We start from the raw sequence: 22,481 nt of genomic DNA, 5'->3' as shown, positions 1-22,481 counted from the left end.
TTTCCTCCGCTCTCCGAGCTGCCTCCAGCTGTTCCCATGGGCGGCGATTAACTCCAACTTTAGCCCATGGTCTTTTTCCTTCCATGATCTCCTCCCAAGACCAGAAATCCTGCTTCGTGCGCTGTCCGTTAACCCGCTGCTTGATCCGGGTTTGGTGGGTGATTCTGTAACGGGCTTCCTCCTTCTCTTCATCCGAAGAGGAGTAGCAAGGATTGGACCAAAGTGCAGCGGGGTGTGAATTCATAATGATTTATTAAACAAAACGACGAAACACGAAATAACACTTAGAAATACAAAATAACAAAACGAACTAAACAGACCTAAACTACGAACTTACATGAAACGAAGAACACACGAACAGGAACAGACAAACCGAAACAGTCCCGTGTGGTAACATCTACTGACACGGAAGACAATCACCCACAAACAAACAGTGAGAACAACCTACCTTAATATGACTCTCAATCAGAGGAAACGTCAAACACCTGCCTCTAATTGAGAGCCATACCAGGCAACCCAAAACCAACATAGAAACAGAAAACATAGACTGCCCACCCAAAACTCACGCCCTGACCAATAAACACATACCAAACAACAGAAAACAGGTCAGGAACGTGACAGTGTCAAAGTACACACACAGGTGTCTGTAATTATGATCGGGTGTGGCTTGACATCATTGGTTAATTTTCAGATATAAATAGAACATACAAAAAACATGAGTGGATAGCATGGGATCATAGATACAATTTTGCTACATAGGCCTACAAACATTTACAATGAATAGCATAATCACAAGAATTGCTTCAGATCAAAGTCTATGTTGAGACCGAAGGGAGCAAGGGTCTTTAAATTAAAAATCCCGGCAGCCTCTCATTTTAACAATAAATTGTCGCGGTCACCCCCCTCTCCTAGGGAGGGTGACGTGTTCGATGCCGATATAACGTAGGGACATAAAGTAAAGCTCTTATAAAATGCCACTTTTTGGGAAAGGTGGGGGCAGCATAGTGAGGAGTATGAATCTCTGAGTCAATGGTGGGATGTGGGAAAAGTCCAAATGGGTCTTTTCTGTCAACAGTATACAGCTCTGTCATCCTCAGAGGCTAGGAGAGTAATGGGGGAACTCGAGCGTAGTATCAGTGAAGAGCGGCAAGGCAATGTAGGCCTCCAGGCTAATTTAGCCATGGAGATGGATGCTCCCAGCTCCTTCTTTGGTTTGGAAAGACAGAGCGGTGAAGCCAAGGGTATGCATTGTCTGCGGCTGTCAGATGGGCGGGTGACCTCTGTGGTGGGGGAGATGCGGGGGCGGACTGTGGAGCTTTATACTGAGTTATATAGGGCAGAACTGTGTGATTCTATGTGTGCTCAGGTTTTGTTTGCAGATCTCCCTAAGCTCTCTCTGGCACAGAGGATGAAATGCACTGGCACAGGCCATAACCCAGACTCTCCTGCCCAAAAAGGGGACTTGTGTGAACTTAACTGGAGGCCTGTGGCATTGCACTGTGAGGACTACAAGATATTTGCCAAGGTCCTTGCTAACAGACTGAAATCCCATCTGGACTCTATAGTACACAAGGACCAGACATATTGTGTACCGGGACGCTCAGGGACATGTTGGACTTGTCGAGAGTTTCAAATGTGAAAAACTTTGGACTGGTTTCTCTAGACCAAGAGAAAGCTTTTGATAGAGTGGACCATGGCAAGTATCTGTTTAAAGTGATGTTTGGGTTTGGGGAAAGATTTTTGGCTTGTGTGATGCTGGGGCGTCATGTATGGTCAAGGCGGGAGGGAGGCTCAGTAGGCCAGTCTGGGTGAGGCGGGGCATTAGACAAGGATCCCCTCTATTGGGGCAGTTATATACACTACCCATTGAGCCTTTCCTGCGCAGGAGACTGCAGGGAGTGTGCTGGACAGGTATGAATGTGTTGACAGGCATAGCAGTGTCAGCTTACGCAGATGATGGTTCTGTGATGGTCAGGGATGGGCAGGATATGCAGGCACTAGAAAATACTCTGAAGGTGTACGAGTGAGCTTCGTCGGCCAAGGTGAATTGGGGCAAGAGCAAAGTTCTGTTATGTGGGGCATGGAGGGATAGCTTCCCGGGGGTTTGTAGTGGTACAGGTATTCGAATAAGGAAAAGGCCAAATGTGTGTTGTTGAATTTTCTGTTTGCTCAGGCAAACTTGGCTATTTGGCTAACAAGGAGGAACAGGGTCAAAGATGGGGGATAACAGATCCTTTACTATTATTTAATGGGATGGTCTCTGTGCGCCTTAGGGTGGAATTTGAGTTCTATAAAATTATAAAAAGTGTGGAGATGTTTAAGGACATATGGTGTGTCGGGGAGACCGTCTGTATAGCTAGGGAAGGTGGGTTGGATATACGGTTGTAGAAATGGTGAGGTTTTGGTTATTGTGATGTGGGATGTGGTTTTGTATCGTGGGGTAGAGGGCAAGGTGAGTATGCAGCACAGGGGATATTTGTTTTTTAAAGGGGGGTGGGGCTAGTGAGGTTTAATGAAATGAGGATGTATCATAAAAAATGATCTAAGTATCTCTCTCTCTCTACAGAAAGGGGTTTCAGCTGCTCCGTTTGCTCCATTGCTCAGGCGCCTATGCACCTCACACAATCTCAGGTACCGTAACACATAGCGACAAGAGCAGTAGAAAACTGTAACAACACAACTTGGAGCTAGATCACAGATTATAGATTAACAGGAATCACTTTAGTCCATGTCAAATGAGATTTCAGTCCTTTTTAGAACTGCAAATATAAGCTAAAAACTGTGACAGACAAAACAAATGTCAAATGATCCATAGCAAACAAAACAAACAAAATCTAACAGCTGTAGAGCTTCCTTGGAATGGAATAGAGTACATTTAGTGTGTGTCACAAGGCAGTCATTAGCAGCAACTTTTCCTCTGGGTCAAGACTTTGGGCAAATGTGAGGTAAGCTCCAGAGACACAAACACAAACTCTGCTGATTCACATGATGTCAGTATCCACACTAGGTGAGTTACTTTTGCATTGCCCAGTGCTCCGGGTGGGTGGAGATTTTAGGACCAATGGAATGGTCTAAACTGCACAAACTCCGCCCACACGGGTCACCGGGGTATTGCAAAACGAACTCGCCCACTGATGCAGTATGACTCTGTCAAGGGAGGGGAGGCGATATATCGACCTATGAAATGACCGGACTATAAATACCACAGAGAGAAAAGTTGATATTGAACTAAGTTGGACTGTCACGTGGTATAAGGTCATTCCAGTGTATCCCAATGTTTTGCCTTCCAGGTCTAATGGTACCAATAGCGGAGGTGCATAAAGATAGCAGCCCCCATGCACTTACCACCAATTCCTTGTTTTGCTAAGTTCACTGTATTATACTTTGCTCTCAGTTACTTATTTTTTTATTGTCATTAGCAGAGTATATAGGATCCCAATTTTAGCTTCCAGACACCCGCAATTTGAAAAAAAACTGAACGGTTGATTGTGCTGTACTTTACAAACTCAGTGGATAGTTTTAAAACAATGAATTAATATCTGAATTCTCCCATCTTTATGCAGAGGGCCTGGGTGTTGCTCTGGGGGTATTTGCAAAATGCCTGTAAAACTTTAAAATAATCTAGGGGAAAGACTGGCTCTATCTAGCAATCATAGTTGATGCAGAAAACTCCAGTCTCCACAACCATTACACCCAAATGTCAAGAGTAATGTAGCTGTTCTCAACAGACAGGCAATGTATGCATGTTCTATATGTATCCCAATTATGTCATTGACATGTTTTTCAAGTCAGATATTGTGTTAAGGTTAAAAAAAATTGGTCTCTGGATTTATGGCAGTTTTTTAATGAGAGCAGTCCATGCATATGTCTACAGGAATTTAAAGGCATACTTCAGGATTTTGTAAATGAAGCCCTTTATCTACATCCCCAGATGAACTCGTGGATACCATTTTTATGTCTCTGCGTGTAGTTTGAAGGAAGTTGCTAAATAGCTTTAGTGCAATGACTGGAAGTCTATGGTAACTGCTAGCACGCAAGTTGGCTCAGGAAACTACCTCTAACTTCCTTCATACTGGATGCGGAGACATACAAATGGTATCCATGAGTTCATCCGACACTGGGGAAGATTACACCGACAAAGCTATTAATGAAGACAATGCTACTAAACGTCTCATTAGGCCTTCTTTAGGGTGAGAGGTGAAAAAACAACAATGCCTTTAAAATAGTATGTGTGGAAAAAAGCCATCGCTTTTAATATGGTACGTGTGAAAAAACAACATGGCTGATTGCGCTTTTCTAGGAGATAAATTTGGCTTCAGTGAGTCTTGTAATGATGCTGACTCATACTGCACAGATGTGAAAGGGGGCTCGAGTGGTGCAGCGGTCTAAGGCACTGCATCTCAGTGATAGAGGTGTCACTACAGACCCTGGTTCGATTCCAGGCTGTATCGCAGCCGGCCGTGATTGGGAGTCCCATAGGGCGGTGCACAATTGGCTCAGCGTTGTCCAGGTTTGGCCAGGGTAGGCCGTCATTGTAAATAAGAATTTGTTCTTAACTAACTTGCCTGGTTAAATAAAGGTTAAATAAAACATTTAAATAGCCGTCATTACAGGGGTCAGTTGTAATGGGGTGGCGGTTAGAGGTGAGCCAGTTCGAATCCTAGGTCTGATGAGGAAAATCCGGTGGGAAGTGAGCAGGCAACCAGAGGGTTGCTGGCATCTGCCATTGCCTGCTGTTGTGCCCTTGAGCAAGGCACTTAATCCCAGCCAACAAAAGCTCCCTGGGCAACCATTGTGGCAGCCCAACTCACCACTCCAATACAAACTTGTTTTTGGAAGACAAATTTCGGTTGGACAATTGACCAATAAAGTGATCTTAATCTAATGGCAACATATATCAATTCTATCAATAACATAACAGCCATGAGTTAGCTAGAATTGTGTGATAAATTATTAAATCGTCACCCTAAGGAGGACCTCTCTATGCCACTATAATGACAAAATAACGGTCATATTCCAGAGATCTACACACCTGGTACTTTAGGTAAAAAAAATTATTAAAGGCATGTCATCCACCTATTAAACACTAAACTCATGTACTTGGTCTTATAGCTCTACTTATGTACTTATGTCCTCTGAAATGAGGCGAACGTAAAGGGAGGCAACTGCAAGTCAATGTGTGGGAGGTGAGAGACGAAAGGCTGGCAAGCCGAGCAAAAAGTACATCCCCCCAGCAAGCAAGTTCACCACCAGTCCGCCAGAAACAACATCTCCTCTGACAACAACAATATCCATCTCTAGACTATAGAATACAAATTCATTTAATGATAAAAGGCATCATTTAGTTGCATTCTATGTCAAATGATGATGGATCCCACAATAATACCCATAGAACAGCATATCCACACTGTTCACCTGACACAACCTATAGGAGCGAGCATCACCCCCTCAACCACATGCCCAATTCACAACGCAGGCATTTCCGTCTACCATCCTAAAACAACCTAAAAGTACACAAACACTAATTACCACAGAAGCAGAGGAACAATTTGAGCCATATTGTAGTTTCTATTCCCTCCCCCCATTCACACACATACTGCTCATATACTGCGCATATGTGATCGACCAGAGTTTGAATCTGTTTTTTCCTGCGTGCCACAGTACTATATTAGCCTTTTGAGATAAAGCCTAGGCATTAAGTTGTGGCGCTAACACAACTCTACAGGTTTACATAACATATGAGAGTGGTTCACAGAACCAACGCTGTTAGGGTTAGAACAACTGGTCTTACCTTTCCTGGCCCTGGAGAAGAGCTTGATGCTGACGGGAGAGGTGGAGTTAGAGTCTCTGGAGGAGGAACGGAAGATGCCGCTGAAGCTCAGGCGACGAGGTGACTTGGGTGGGGAGTCCTGGTGGGACGAAGGGTAGGGGAAGATGGTTTTGGGGGAGCCCGGGCTGTTCTTGGTCCTAGCAGGGGCCGACTTGGGACTGGAGGGCCGACTGAAGGGCCCCCTCGTGAAGAAGCCTTTGGTCGGGCTGGCTGAGTGGCAACTCCCATCATCCTGAGGTAGAAAACAAAGAGTTTACTGATCGCTTTGTAGGAAACAAGGCTTTTTTGCTCTCCTTCGACAACACAGCTTTACAGCAGTGACACGAGAGAGTATTGATTAAGATCTAGACAATGTTCAATCACAGAGAATAAGCACTTTTGGTGGCAACATGCCAAATGTACATAAAATGCACAATTCAATATAGCCATTTGACTTCTCAAATTAGACACAGCTGGAACCTATTAAGGAGGATTGAGAAGAGGGAAGGGGCTTAACTTTTATTTCACGTCATTCCTGGTTGAGAGGAAATAGCTCCCATTCTCTATTTCAAGAGATAGACAACCAGGTTGAACATGTTTTCTTGATTTTATTTACCACTTTGCCATGCATGGGGGTGTCCAATCTACAATGCTCAAAGGCAGGACTTTGCAAAGCCAAAATAATTGATTCAATGTCAAAAGTATACTGTCCTGATTTATAAGTTCCTTGTAATGTTTTCCTCGTCAGATAGAAAACTGGTTACTAGTAACACTATGAACCCTTAAAAAATCTGGGACCTTCTTGAAATAATTGAACATATGAATTTACGTGCCAAAAAGGTCTACTGTAAGGCTCCCGAGTGGTGCAGTGGTCTAGACACTGCATCTCAGTGCAAGAGGCGTCACAGTACCTGGTTCGTATCCAGGCTGCATCACATACGGCCGTGATTGGGAGTCCCATAGGGCGGCGCACAATTAGCCCAGCATTGTCTGGGGTTGGCCGTCATTGTAAATAAGAATTTGTGCTTAAAACTGATAGAAAATACTGGAAATTTGCTCCTTTCAGTAAACAATAGAGTTAGAGATGCAATGAAAACAGTCTGTTGTGCTTTCCCCTAGGTGATATATTGCAGAGTGTAGTTTCACTGTCTGAGAGTGTCTGGAATATCAAGATGATTCCCAGAAATGTATTTCAGGTCTTCGCTGAATAATTACAAACGTTCAAGCAGTTTTGACTTGAGAGCAAATATAGTCCATTATTATTATCAGATGAGAGGCTGCTGAGAAGATTCACCCAGCATAATCAATGTGAGGAGTGACTCAACCTTTATAAATATGAATATGCATATGGACACAGATGGCTTCAGCGTTGCATCAAATCATATACAAAGCTTTTAAGCCATGCAGTAAGAATGTAGAGATTTAAAATTATACATATGAAGAAAATGTTACCAAGAAAAGGTGAGTGTAGTTTGAATGGACTGCTCATTCTTGTAGTGCTACTTTTGGAATGTAAGCCACTAGGGCTGCCTTGACGCAGGAAGCCCAATTCTGATATTTCTTCTACTAATTGGTCTTTTGACCAATCATATCAGATCTTTTCCCATCAGATCTTTTTCAGAGCTAGTCTGATTGTGAAAATAACAATCTGGAAAAATATGAGAAACAATGCTTGGGCTTTATTTACTATAAACCTATTATTCTGTATCATGTACAGTTCAGCAACTCGGGGTACAACAGTCAGTATGGGAATAAAACAGGATACGTACTAAATGTACTAAAACCTTGGGAGGAAATCAACAAAGGGAAATGAATAAATGTGATCTACTACACTCCATTTCCTTGAAAGCTATCAGCTTATCTTTTTCAACAGCCTTCACTGGTTATCTTGTTTTTTTCCTGATTCACTGTCGGCCCTGTAGCTTCTGCTACAAAACCAGGAAAAAAGGGTCCGACCTTCATGCTCCAAGGTGAGAGACGCAGGGCGACAGAGAAGATTCTGTCTGAGGTAAGACTTAACTCTTGAGCCAAACAAACACTGCATTAGAAGGGAACCACTGGCAGTGCTCTTTCTGTTGTTAACATTCCAACACACGCACCTTCCCTCAGGCAACAAAACAATGGAGCAGGAAATGTATAGGTCTACCATACAACAGTGTTTCATCCAGCATTGTACAGGCAAGACCTCTCTTGCCATCCACTTAAAATAGTTTGGCTTCTAATGATTTCAATTGATCCTATTGGTGCTAGGATGTTTCTTTGAAGCTGTTTCTTTGAAGCTTTTACCCCCAGTCTGGAACATAATGTAGGGGATAGACTGCCAATACATTGTTAATGGATGACAGTCTATAACAGTAGGTTCAACAACACAAAGAGTTAAAGACTTCATTCAAAACCAGGTTATTAGAACAGAGTGTAGCTTTACCCAATTAAGAATAATAATGGAAACACTTAAATGAGGACACTGCCATTTGCACAATCAGGTGTGAATGAGATTATTGATTAGATTGGGAACAATGCCAAATGTGGAGACATCCATCTCCGCATGGCAACAGGGAAATCTACAGTCCCTTTATTGACAGGTAGGCCTGCTGTAACATGTCTCCTGATGACGTCTCTGCCACATTCTTAATTTGAAAATGTACAGTGCGTGTGCATGCACATGCACATATCAGATTGTGCAAGTGAGTCTTGTGAGTTTGTGTGTGAAGGTTCAGATCGAGGCCACCTTCGTCAGCACCAGGGGCATACACACTTGGGAGCCAGGCCCACCCAATCAAATAAATAAAATATATATTATGCTCTTTACTTGTCACTAACTAGGTTTCCATCTAATTGGCGACGGATTTTCATTTGAATATTTTAAAATCTGCATAAAAACAATATGAGCATTTTCCCACCAGAGATGTCATTCCATCAAAATGTACTTTTTATTTTTTATTTAACCTTTATTTAACTAGGCAAGTCAGTTCAGAACAAATTATTATTTACAATGACGGCCTACCTCGGCCAAACCCGGACGACACTATGTTGCGGATAAAAGTCTGTGTCACACCCTGACCATAGTAAGCAGTTTTTTCCTCTGTGTTGGTTGGGCCGTGATAGTGACTTGGGTGGGTCATCTAGGTGTTTTTGTATTTCTATGGTGGCCTGATATGGTTCCCAATCAGAGGCAGCTATTTATCGTTGTCTCTGATTGGGGATCATATTTAGGTAGCCATTTCCTCATTTGTGTTTGTGGGATCTTGTCTTTATTTAGTTGCCTGTCAGCGCTAGTTGTATAGCGTCACGATCTTCATTGTAAAGGGTAAAAAAACTGTTTCCCATGCTTGTTCAATGAACCATAAACAATTAATGAACATGGACCTTTGGAACGGTCGTTAAGACACTAACAGCTTACAGACGGTAGGCAATTAAGGTCACAGTTATGAAAACTTAGGACACTAAAGAGGACTTTCTACTGACTCTGAAACACCAAAATGAAGATGTCCATGGACCCTGCTCATCTGCGTGAACGTGCCTTACGCATGCTACAAGGAGGCATGAGGACTGCAGATGTGGCCAGGGCAATAAATTGCAATGTTTGTACTGTGAGACGCCTACGACAGCGCTACAGGGAGGCAGAACAGACAGCTGATCATCCTCGTAGTGGCAGACCACGTGTAACAACACCTGCACAGGATCGGTACATCCGAACATCACACCTGCGGGACAGGTACAGGTACAGGATGGCAACAACAACTGCCCGAGTTACACCAGGAACGCACAATCCCTCCATCAGTGCTCAGACTGTCCACAATAGGCTGAGAGAGGCTGAACTGAGGGCTTGTAGGCCTGTCGTAAGGCAGGTCCTCACCAGACATCACCGGCAACAACGTCACCTATGGGCACAAACCCACTGTCGCTGGACCAGACAGGACAGGCAAAAAGTGCTCTTCACTGACGAGTCGCGGTTTTGTCTCACCAGGGGTGATGGTCAGATTCGCGTTTATCGTCGAAGGAATGAGCGTTACACCGAGGCCTGTACTCTGGAGCAGGATCGATTTGGAGGTGGAGGGTCCATCATGGTCTGAGGCGGTGTGTCTCATCGGACTGAGCTTGTTGTCATTGCAGGCAATCTCAACGCTGTGCGTTACAGGGAAGTCATCCTCCTCTCTCATGTGGTACCCTTCCTGCAGGCTCATCCTGACATGACCCTCCAGCATGACAATGCCACCAGCCACACTGCTCGTTCTGTGTGTGATTTCCTGCAAGACAGGAATGTCAGTGTTCTGCCATGGCCAGTGAAGAGCCCGGATCTCAATCCCATTGAGCACATCTGGGACCTGTTGGATCGGAGGGTGAGGGCTAGGGCCATTCCCCCCAGAAATGTCCGGGAACTTGCAGGTGCCTTGGTGAAAGAGTGGGGTAACATCTCACAGCAAGAAGCAAAACAGCAAATCTGGTGCAGTCCATGAGGAGGAGATGCACTGCAGTACTTAATGCAGCTGGTGGCCACACCAGATATTGATTGTTACTTTTGATTTTGGACCCCCCCCCTTTGTTCAGGGACACATGATTCCATTTCTGTTAGTCACATGTCTGTGGAACTTGTTCAGTTTATGTCTCAGTAGTTGAATCTTGTTAAGTTCAAACAAATATTTACACATGTTAAGTTTGCTGAAAATAAACGCAGTTGACAGTGAGAGGACGTTTATTTTTTTGCTGAGTTTACTTTACTCGAATAAAAAGGTTGGATGGAAACCTAGTTAGTATTCCCAACTGGACATTATTTGTCTTTTTACCTAAACATACAAACACCATCAGATAGAATTCATAGCAAGCTGGGTTAGTCAGATTTGATCAAATATAACAGAACAGAATGACATTCACTCTCACGGGATGGGTTGCCAAAAAGAACTAACTGAAAGCCACACCAATATGCCAAGCCAAGAATATGACTGCATTGAGGCATAATGTCACTGTGCTTCTATGGCTATATGCACCTATTTAATTTGTAATTTAGCAAACAAGACAGCTCATAATCCAGTGCTTTTATCACAGTCAACACAACCATTTTCCTGCTTTAATTCCCTTTAAAAACGCAACATTTTCTCTCTGCCCCATGGCAAAATCTGCAGAATAGCATTAGATTAGCTATAAAACTGCACATTTTTCTCTTTGCCCCATGGCAACTAATTTCTGGCTACGCCACTGGTCAGCACCAGAACTCTCAGGCCCTGCTCTAACCAGATGACTCAGCACCAAAACTCTCAGGTCCTGCTCTAACCAGATGACGCACCAGAACTCTTGATTGCCAGGTCTGGCTCGGCTTATGTCATCAGTGTGACTCACCCCATTATCCCCACAGAGCACTCATCCGATCAAAGGTGTCATGGGGTTTAGCTCAGGGTGAAGTTAGGGCCATTCCCCGACTTTAAATAGAGACCAAAAGCCAATGTCAGTGCTGCAATCCCCGCTGGAGCTACAGTAGGCGTACAATTATGAGATGGCATTTTAATATGGTAATGATGAAAATTAAAAGATAAGGTTTTAATCAAAACTATGTTAATTGCGATGGGGATGCTTTTAATTTATATGAGTCGCTCTGGATGAGTCGCTCTGGATAAGAGTTAAATGTCAAATGTGCCATTATTGCGCAACGGTGCAAAATCACTCAGCAGGAGTCTATTGGTGACATTTCCCTCACACAAAACAGCACTGACCAAATTATGGCCTTTGTGATGAACCCTAGCCTGGACCCAAACTGTAAGTACTGTAGCCAACTATATCACTATATTGTTGAAAAAAACACAAGAGTTGGCTGAAGCACATCTAGACTAGACCATCAGTCTATAAATGAACCCCATCCATCGCTGGATTCTCAATAGTCGATATGAACAGCTGAAAATATAAAAAAATATTGATATTTTCCCAGAGCACACTGGTAGTGGTGAGGGTGTGCCGGGTTTGGGACATCACTGTACCTTCTGTATGTCGGCCTTGTCCACATGGTCGGCATCTCCCTCCAAGAAGGGCATGGCAAACGAGCCGAGGTCCTGTAGATCAAAGAGAGAACGCCGGCGTTAGATAAACATTGGCATTAGTATTGGACTCGTGGCAGCCCCGCCTCCCACCACCCCCGCAAAGAAAACACTGCCTTCACAAATAATTTATCAGCAAAGCCAGAATCCTTTTTCCACCGTTTGTATAACATAACATTTGATTCCATAAGCATCTACTGCATATAACATCATAAAAACGTAATCTAATACAGTATCTAATAATATAATCTCCATGATCATCTAAATCAGAGAGTTGACTTTAGAAGCACACACTCAGTTCCCAAGATCTTGTTTGTGTTAATGACAATGACCTCCAACAATCACCTTCAGATGTGCAATGTTAAAACCGGTTCTTTGAAACCCATTTCCATGAGAAAGTGACTGCCTTTCATCTCTCCCCCACCTAACTGTCATGGTTTCTCCTGATACCCGTCATCATTTTACTCCATCGAATGGAACTATCCTTCTCTCCTTTCACTGCCAAGTCCAAAAGGAGTACCTGCCTTGAACACTTCTCCAGAAAGCTTTAACTTGGCTAGCCTGGTCCCAGATTTGTTTGTACAGCCTTGTCACGCCAATGACCATAGGAGTTGGCATGAAAGCACACACAGATCTGGGACCAGAATAATAATTGACACCTCAAGACAAAAAGAACAAGGCCACTGATTTCAGCTTCTAACTAGAAACGGTTTATATATATAAAAATAGTTCATTTACACTGAACAAAAATATAAACGCAACATGTAAAGTGTTGGTCCAAGTCATAGACTGTTCTCTCTGCTACCGTATGCCAAGTGGAACCAATGCAACAAGTCTGGAACCAACAGGACCCTGAACAACGTCTACCACCAAGCCATAAGGTGATAAGTAGTTAGTTAAATAGCTACCCGGACTATTTGCATCGACTCATCACATACACTGCTGCTACTGTTTACTATCTGTAACTTTATTCCTAGTTATATGTACATATCTACCTCAATTACCTCATACCCTGGCACAGTGACTCTGTACTGGTACCCCTTGTACACTGAACAAAAATATGAACGCAACATGTAGTGGTCCCACAAATTTTCCATACACACATAAATCTTATTTCTCTGAAATGTTGTTCACACATTTCTTTACATCCCTTTTAGTGAGCATTTCTCCTTTGCCAAGATAATCCATCCACCTGACAGGTGTGGCATATCAAGAAGATGATTAATCAGCATGATCATTACACAGGTGGACCTTGTGCTGGGGACAATCAAAGGCCACTCTAAAATGTGCAGTTTGGTCACACAACACAATGCCACAGTCTTAAGTTCAGGGAGCATGCAATTGGATGCAATATCCACCAGAGCTGTTGCCAGATAAATACATTTTCATTTCTCTACCGTAAGCCATCTCCAACTGTACCGGGCAGATGGCAGACAGTGTGTATGGCATCGTGTGGGCAAGCGGTTTGCTGATGTCAATGTTGTGAACAGACTGCCCCATGTTGGTGGTGGGGTCATGGTATGGGGAGGCATAAGCTATGGACAGCGAACACAATTGCATACTCACCAGACATGTCACCCATTGAACATGGTTGGGATGCTCTGGATCGACATGTACAACAGCGTGTTCCAGTACCCACCAATATCCAGCAACATTGCACAGCCATTGAAGAGGAGTGGGACAACATTCAATCAACAGCCGGATCAACTCTATGCAAAGGAGATGTGTCGCGCTACATGAGGCAAATGGTAGTCACACCAAATACTGACTGGTTTTCTGATCCACGCCCATACAAGGTATCTGTGACCAACAGATGCATATAGTATCTGTTTTCCCAGTCATGTGAAAATCATAGATTAGGGCCTAATGAATTTATTTAAATTGACAGATTTACTTATATGAACTGTAACTCAGTAAAATCTTTGAAATTGTTGCACGTTGTGTTTATATTTTTGTTCAGTGTATACAGTGCATTCGGAAAGTATTCAGACCCCTTCCCTTTTTCCACATTCTGTTATGTTACAACCTCTTGATCAATCTACACACAATACCCCATAATGACAAAGCGAAAAACAGGTTTTTCAATTATTTATCCCGTGTGGCTCAGTTGGTAGAGCATGGCGCTTGCAACGCCAGGGTTGTGGGTTCAATTCCCACGGGGGGACCAGGGTTCAATTCCCACGGGGGGACCAGGATGAATATGTATGAACTTTCCAATTTGTAAGTCGCTCTGGATAAGAGCGTCTGCTAAATGACTTAAATGTAAATGTAAATTTATTTTTTACATAAGTATTCAGACCCTTTGCTATGAGACTCGAAATTGAGCTCGGGGGCATCCTGTTTCCATTGATCATCCTTGAGATGTTTATACAACATGATTGGAGTCTACCTGTGGTAAATTCAATTGATTGGACATTATTTGGAAAGGCACACACCTGTCTATATAAGACCCACAGAGCAAAAACCATGCTATGAGGTTGAAGGAATTGTCCGTAGAGCTCCGAGACAGGATTGTGTCGAGGCACAGATATGGGGAAGGGTACCAAACCATTTCTGCAGCATTGAAGGGCCCCAAGAACACAGTGGCCTCCATCATTCTTAAATGGAAGAAGTTTGGAACCACCAAGACTCTTCCTAGACTTGGCAGCCCGGCCAAACTGAGCAATCGGGGGAGAAGGGCCTTGGTCAGGGAGGTGACCAAGAACCCGATGGTCACTCTGACAAAGCTCCAGAGTTCCACTGTGGAGATGGGAGAACCTTCCAGAAGGACAACCATATCTGCAGCACTCCACCAATCAAGCCTTTATGGTAGTGGCCAGATGGAAGCCACTCCTCAGTAAAAGACGGCCAGCTTGATTTTTGCCTAAAGGCACCTAAAGGGCTCTCAGCAACGCTCCCCATCCAACCTGACAGAGCTTGAGAGGATTCAACAAAGTTCTGCTTCAACAAAGTACTGAGTAAAGGGTCTGAATACTTCTGTAAATGTGATATTTCCGTTTTTTATTCGTAATACATTTGCAAAAATGTCTAAACCTGTTTTTGCTTTGTTATTATGTGGTATTGTGTGTAGATTAATGAGGAGGGAGAAAACAATTTAATCAATTTTAGAATAAGGCTGTAATATAACAAAATGTGGAAAAAGTCAAGGGGTCTGAGCACTTTCCGAATGCACTGTAGGACTTGAGAAACATTCTTACCACTCAATGGTTAGAATTGTGTCAGGAGAACAAATCTTTCCTAAATACAAATCCCTCCTTGTTGCCGATGACAACTGACTGACAGGTCCAATCTTGAGTGAACCAACCATGTGCACAAATGCCAGCCCCTTACCCAATTGCATCAATGATGACAGCCACAAATGAATGATGACCTCATAAATCCTACAGATCGTTAGTGTCTGTAACGTTCGTCTATTTCTTCCTCCTCCTCGGATGAGGAGAGGCGAGAAGGATCGGACCAAAATGCAGCGTAGGTGGAATACATGATGAAATTTATTTAAACAAGACGACGAACACGAAGAACACTTGAATAACTACAAAACAATAAACGATGTGAACAAACCTGAACTAGAGAACATAACGCACTAACAGGAACGAACACATACACGAACGAAAACGAAACAGACCCGTGTGGTGCGACATACACAGACACAGGAACAATCACCCACAAACAAACAGTGAGAACAGCCTACCTTAATATGGTTCTCAATCAGAGGAAACGTCAAACACCTGCCCCTAATTGAGAACCATATCAGGCAACACATTTAACCCCACATAGAAACACATAACATAGACTACCCACCCAGCTCACGTCCTGACCAACTAAACACATACAAAAACAAGGAAAACAGGTCAGGAACGTGACAGTGTCGGTGACATCACGGCCATAAAGATGAACTTCAGCGCTAGTGGCTCTCTGGCCAAATCTTAAAAGTCTTTAATCGTTTCTTACCCTAGTTGGCATGAGGAAAGGGCTAAAAAGGAAATAAAAATATGAAATCAACTAGGTACTTTAATCTATTAGTGGTTATTACAGAAAGGATAATGAGGAATTGAATCAATTCAACATATTGGGAAACATCCTCTGTCATCCTACTGTTCACTTCTGTCTCATTCTTACTCCAATCCCCCCCTCTTTGCCCCCTCTCTAACCATATATTTTTTTTAAGTATCTCTGCTAAGAAGTCCATCCAAAATTAAACAAATGAAAATGTGTATCACACACACACACACAAGGCCACTGTACCATATTTGGAGTGTGTGCATCTTAACCCTGATCACAGATCTATTTGTGCTGTCTTGCCAGAGTGGTCCAGGGCCATAAACAGTTTGCAATACAGCACAAACAGACTCGGGACCAGGCGATCTTAACCACACGACATGCTGTTCCCAGCTGGTCCAGATTGGTTGACCTTGCACTCATTCAAGATCCAACCTCATCTTTATCTCAAATCTAGAGACAGTGTTTGTCAGTTGAACCTTGATGCCTGTGCCAGACCCCCTCTTGTTGTCTGTGGTCTACAGTACACACTCTTAAAACAGAAATAGGACAGCCCAAGATACAATTCCAAGTTCGACCACTCCGCTGAATGCCAAATGAAATCCGGGAAAGGCTTGAATTGTATACTGTGCACTGAGTTTTCCTAAAAGTCTACACACTGATAATAAATGCATTAACATAGTTCTTAGTCCGGATTTGATTATTCTGCACATTGTATCACATGCTTATTTAAAAATACCTTCACAATTAAACGATTGTAGATAATGCAACTTAAAAAAAAATGAAATACCCTGGGAATCAGTGTGTTTGTGTTTTCATTCCACTTCTACTAATCAACTAATCAGTCTTTAACCAAGACATTGATTAGAAAAGTGTCATGTAAAATTGACAATGTACATCAATCAACATTTCTGTAAATATTTCCATCTGTAGATCCTGGGATCAGCTGTGTTACTGTTTTGTTGGAACAAAAGCCTGCACTTAATCCTGCCCTTGTAGGGCAATCTTCCCCACCCCTGGTTTACAACATAGTGGGAGAAACAATTATACGTATTGAAATGAATGGAAAATGGGAAATTGCATCATTGGATCCAGCTACTACAGTGGATCCAGCTACTACATATTCTGAGCAAAAAGTAACAAATAGAACCTTGTAACAAATATTCCCCACAGGACTTTGATTTCTCTTCTCATTCCAATCACCATCTCCTCTTCGCATGTCTTCAGTTTAGAACACAAACCCAACTCCAGTCCAACACTCATACACTTTTTAATTTACCTTTACTCCCAAAGTGCAGAACAACCAGCAAAATCCCCTCTGCCGTGCATATGTTTCTGAACCACTGCCTGTTCTTATCTACGTGCAGGCAAGAGGAGAATGGCAAGTGGAGAAAAACTTCCTTCCCCCAAGATCGGAGCTCACTTTGACCTTCCTCCTCCAGCCTTGAAAAGCAGAGTCTGGAAAAAAAAACCTGCCTTTCAGTATCGAGAGAAAAACCAATCGCCAGTGATGCTAATCTGTTTGAGCTCTAAAAATCACAACTCAAAGTCTAGCTGCCTAAACAGTAGCCTTTCCCTGAGCGCAAGGCTAGTCCAGTGTTGCATAATGAGTATTTAGCTATGCTGTAATGAGATAGTCAACAAAAGTGCTGCCTCAAGCACTTACAAATCCTATTTGATGAACCTCATAGGGGAGAGAGATAAAGGATCTTAGTCCTCCTCATCCCCCCCTCCTCCATCAATCCCTGTTCCTCTGTCCTACTCTTCTCTATGGTTGAGTGTAGTTGGATGACTCGGCTAATGGATAACTGGCTAAGGCCCGCAGACTGTATAATTGTAACCGTCTAATGCCTTGATTTTGCAGTCCCAGACAAATTTTACATTGTGGGCAAATTCTTAGGTCTGAAAACAATTGTCGGACGTCTTGGCTCGTTCATCGTGACAGGGTGTAGATCTGCTGATTAAGTACCACTGCGTGGAGTCGTAGGCTCTGACAGAAATGTTGAGACTTTATCGTATAGTGTGGCTGTTGTTAAGGCGTCGGCATGCTTCTGTTCGGCTGAACCGAACGAGTGTGCTCACATGCTCCCTTAAAAAAAACTCCGCTTGAAAAACGAGAAAAAAAGCGGCAATAGTACTGTCTGTCCATTTTGAAACACTGTAGCCAGTATACATTTCTTCAGAATAGTCAGAATTAATTTAAAATAACTCAAGAAATCTATCATTAATCTTGACGTTTTTACTGAGTACACTAAGATGTTTGGTGCAGTATTTCTTAAAGAAAAAATTAGCATGAAAACGAGTCGTCTCTCGGTAATGACTTTATTGAAGAATCCCTACTGCTGACCAATCACAGACGAAGGGGCGTAGACTTCGGCTCTGAACTTCGGCTTGCCTCTATAAAAAACGCAGTGTGCCCGAACAGCCGAAAAAAATCATAATTGAAGTCCAGAACTAACAAAAACTAACAAAATGTAATCATAATATATGCACAAACTCTTCCGAACTGTTTCGGCTGTGAAGCTTGGGGACGCTTGAACAACAGGAACACTATGGGCAACGACCCCATGCTTTTTTAATTCAAAATTAAACTATAGAATTCACACATTATATCATGAAAAGTTGGTGCAAGTAATGGGCTATGTCTAGAAAAAAATAACAAACACACCTCGAATATCAAAATTGCAATGCTTGCATTGAGTAATGGCAATAATTATGTGGAGGCGCAGATCACATTCAAGCTATGGGGCTTCTATTTGGAGTCAGCGTTTCCATGTTGTGATGTCTCTCTTCAATTTGAGAGGTGAGCTTTTCATTATGAGGAATGCACGGTTACAGAGGTAGGAGGAGCAGTGTCTGTCAATCATCAACAGATTCTTATTGTTCTTTCATGCCACAGATTATCCATTATATTGACCAGATACTCTATTGGCAGCTCTAACAATGAAAATACATGTATTCAAAAATGGAAGGCAATATGGAGGAGGCAAGATCAAGTGGGACCATTTTAGCCAATGAGACGGCAGATACACGTGTGAACAACAGGCACAACACGTGTCCTACTTATATCAGTCCACTGGTAACAATCTAATCATTGCGAAACTTCTAGTTGATCAAAAAAGTCACACGTAGCAAATAAGCCATTGCATTTTTTGTTAACCAAATTCAACACTCTCTCATTGACCTCCATACAAAAACTCCTTGCTTGGTGAGCCCCTTGCTCGGTGAAATAAGAAGCCACCTGCTGGAAACGACAGATTTTGGGCCTAGTGATCCCGCTCTTCCTCTCTGGCCATGCTTGATACGCCCAGTCAGAGAGGAAGAGGCAAGAATAGTCCCACCTGTTCTTGCCTCCTCCCGACTGCCTTCCATTTTTAAGACATTTATTTTCATTGTTAGAGTTGCCACTTGAGTATCTGGTCAATATAATGTAATCTGTGGCATGAACGAACAACAACAATTCACAGGCATGACAGTTACTGTAAAATAATGGTCCCACTTGAAACTAAACATACGTTTTTAATTAAGCCTTTGTAAAAAGCCTTTTGTCGGGGCTCTATAAATGCTTCAGATATCACTCCGAAACAAATATCACTCCGAAACAACACTAAGGTTGAGAATAGGGTTAGGCCACATTTGGCTTTATAGGGTTGGGTGATATTTGGGAGACCTCTTCTAAGATATGCTACTCCAAATATCGTGATATCCGATATAATCATTCTGCACCGGTAATAACTAGATAATTCCAAACAGTGCAATTTGTGCTTATTTACTGTAATATTGTCACAATCTTATTAAATAATCTTAGTATGGCGAAAAAAATAAAGCTTAGTTAATTCATTTAGACTTAATTTTCAACATATTGATACAGCCTAAAGTTGTAAAGTTCAAATAGTAGTCTTGAACATCACGATTATTCGTCTTGCACTTCACAATATATTGTCATAGTCAAATATCATGATATTGGATTTAATCATATAAAATCGGCCAAACCCTATTTGGTAAATTTTATGTCACCCTTTATAAAGTATGAATGTACTTATGAATAATTTGTGAAGCATCTATGTAGGGCTTATGAAGACTTGGATGCTTTCATACAGTTTTGGTGGATGAAATCAAAATCGGTTGAGTGCTTTGAAAAACACACGACCCACATTATGTTCATGAGCTGTAGTTATTGAAGGGGAAATGCCTTCATTTAAAATAATTGCTTCAACTCCATTCCATCATTGGTTTCAATTATGCCCAGACTCTATTCTTTTGAGTTCCTCTGTTTTTTTAACGAACCCTTTCATTTGCCAGCCTAGATGTGTCATTCTCCGAGAAAGAGTCTCCTTCTTTGAATACTAACTCACTTGCTAGTTTGGAAGACATTGATAAGAAAAAAACAGACTGTGCTGTGGGCAATGCATTTTGTCCGTCAAGCCTTTCAAGTTCAAACTGCCACCTTTGTTTATTGTGGGTAAAAGCTATTAATAGACGCCGATTGTTTAACCTCCAAACAGTTTAAGCTGAACCAACCTCGCCTCGAATTCTTCATAAGTATTTTAAACCCTGAGTCAATCACACCACACTGTATCAAAGTCCACAGATATTCTATGAAGAACCCACTGTTCTGTTTCGGATGTTGTTCTGAGGAAAATTCAAAATCAGGCAGAGACTCCAATGCTCCTCCTATAGTAGCTTTCTCAACACTTGTTCCTCAAGCAGAATTTGTATCATCATCTCAGTGTTTCCATAACTTTGGGCTTTACAACTGTGAAACACTGTGTAGGATGTAGGTCTATATCTGAATGTTCTGGAGATGAGCAAATTCGAAGAGTGCATTCTGTTGAACAGAAGAATATACCCGAAGATTTTGACTTGGTTCCAATCTGACATTTTTTATGTAGTCAGAGGATGACCCCTTTCCCCCCAAGCCAAACCCCATAGCAAAGAAACAATAATGTCATCACAGATGGATTCTCCAAAATACTGTTTTTGATTAAACACAAGGAAAAGCTGCCATGTGTTATTATCACTCCCATTGACCTTACTTTGACCACTCATGATTTTAACTGGCATACATGCATAAAACTAGATCTATTTTTATGGCAATGCATATTTTATCACTGAAAACCTGAGCATTTGTTGAAAGCAAGACAATTCAGCACTTACTGACCTATTTTTTGTCAGACAACTAATGTGCAGGTATCCTTTACCCAACAAGCATTAACCAGGCATTGTTTAAGACATGGCATTGTCGATTATCGAAATGTCTCACCACTGCACTGTATAAGGTATTTATTGAACTAATCTATTACAGCCAACATAAATATATATTGACACACTAGTGAAACGAAAGACATACACATATCTAAATTGGTCACATTTTTTAATTAACTAGGCAAGTCAGTTAAGAACAAATTCTAATTTACAATGACGGCCTACTCCGGCCAAACCCGGACGACACTGGGCCAATTGTGCTGGATCCCAATCATGGCTCCCAATCATGGCTGGATGTGATACAGGTACTGCATCACATCCAGGTACTGCACTGAGATGCAGTGCCTTAGACCGCTGTGCCACTCGGGAGCCTATAATATGATACATTGTAACTTTTTTGCCCCAATAGCATCACTGTACCTCATGATGTGTAGTTACATGGGAATCTTTGTCCAGGACAAATGGAACATTCCAACAAGATGCATGTATCTCCATTGGGATTTTAGGTTGAATTCCCCAGGCTAAGTATAAATGGCACAACCTTGACCTTGGTTTGAACCTCTACAACATGAGAACATACAATATTATTTCCCATTAGACAAATAGTCCATAATTGTCTAATCCATAGTTCTCAATTTCCTCCATATGACATCTTATTTAATTGCATCCTGTAAGGACATGCTATTATCATGCATGTAACCAACGCATTAATGCTACCTTAACTGACTAAACTACCAATTAGTTGGCAGGCCCGTAAAAAAAAATACATTCAAGCACATTACGTTAATAAGATACCTCAAACTAGAAATGATAGCTCCAAAACACAATGAGAAACTAATATACATGTACGCAATTGCTAACATCTGGAAAAAAAAAAAAAAACGAGTCCATCTTTCCGTAAAGTCTATCAATACAGACAAACACATTTCCTCTTCCGCACACAGACAGAAGAAGAGGAAGTTGCAGATAAGCCCCCTGCGTCATCTGCTACACATACATACCTCACTGTCTTGGTTAAAATGGAACTGACAGGAATACCAGCGGGTATGGAAAACAAAACCTTCGATTACAAAATAGCCTACAGCCTTTCAGTACAACATATATTCATTATCAATTGTAATTGAACGCCATCCCTCGCTTTGAGAACTTCAGCGGGCGCTTGATTGGTCGGGCGAGAGTCCCTGAACTTCAAAGGTCTCTTTACAAAAGGATTCGTCACACACCCCTTTAAAAAAATACTTTAAAAACTAAAGTATTTTGTGCAGTCAAATGTTTTCCAATGCAAATTAACCCAACAACAACACAGAATCAACATTACACCGTTCCAAATTTACACAAGTATTTGCACAGAGGCACGGCCATAAACACTGCACCAGCCTATTGTCAAGACACAATACAACAAAAGAGAGGTGATTATTGTCACCATGGTCCATTGTGGACTCATT

General features: G+C 42.1%; 1 protein-coding gene across 3 annotated transcripts in view; it reads right to left on the bottom strand.

Annotated features, from left to right (window-relative positions):
* The window catches only part of LOC120051009 (5'-AMP-activated protein kinase subunit gamma-2-like), a 105,265-nt gene that overhangs the window by 78,258 nt on the left and 4,526 nt on the right, over positions 1-22,481 (bottom strand). For 2 of the 3 annotated variants that reach the window (XM_038997583.1, XM_038997582.1), the window contains exons 2-3: positions 11,776-11,847; positions 5,792-6,062 (exon numbers count right to left, since the gene is read on the bottom strand). In XM_038997583.1, coding sequence (XP_038853511.1) covers positions 5,792-6,062; positions 11,776-11,847 — 343 coding nt within the window. Of the gene's footprint in view, positions 1-5,791; positions 6,063-11,775; positions 11,848-17,110; positions 17,227-22,481 lie in introns of those variants that run through there. The other variant, XM_038997584.1, reaches the window with a different exon arrangement.

The sequence above is a fragment of the Salvelinus namaycush genome, chromosome 7, assembly GCF_016432855.1.
Source record: "Salvelinus namaycush isolate Seneca chromosome 7, SaNama_1.0, whole genome shotgun sequence".
NCBI classification, from domain to species: domain Eukaryota; kingdom Metazoa; phylum Chordata; class Actinopteri; order Salmoniformes; family Salmonidae; genus Salvelinus; species Salvelinus namaycush.
This window is presented reverse-complemented; position numbering and strand designations above follow the sequence as displayed.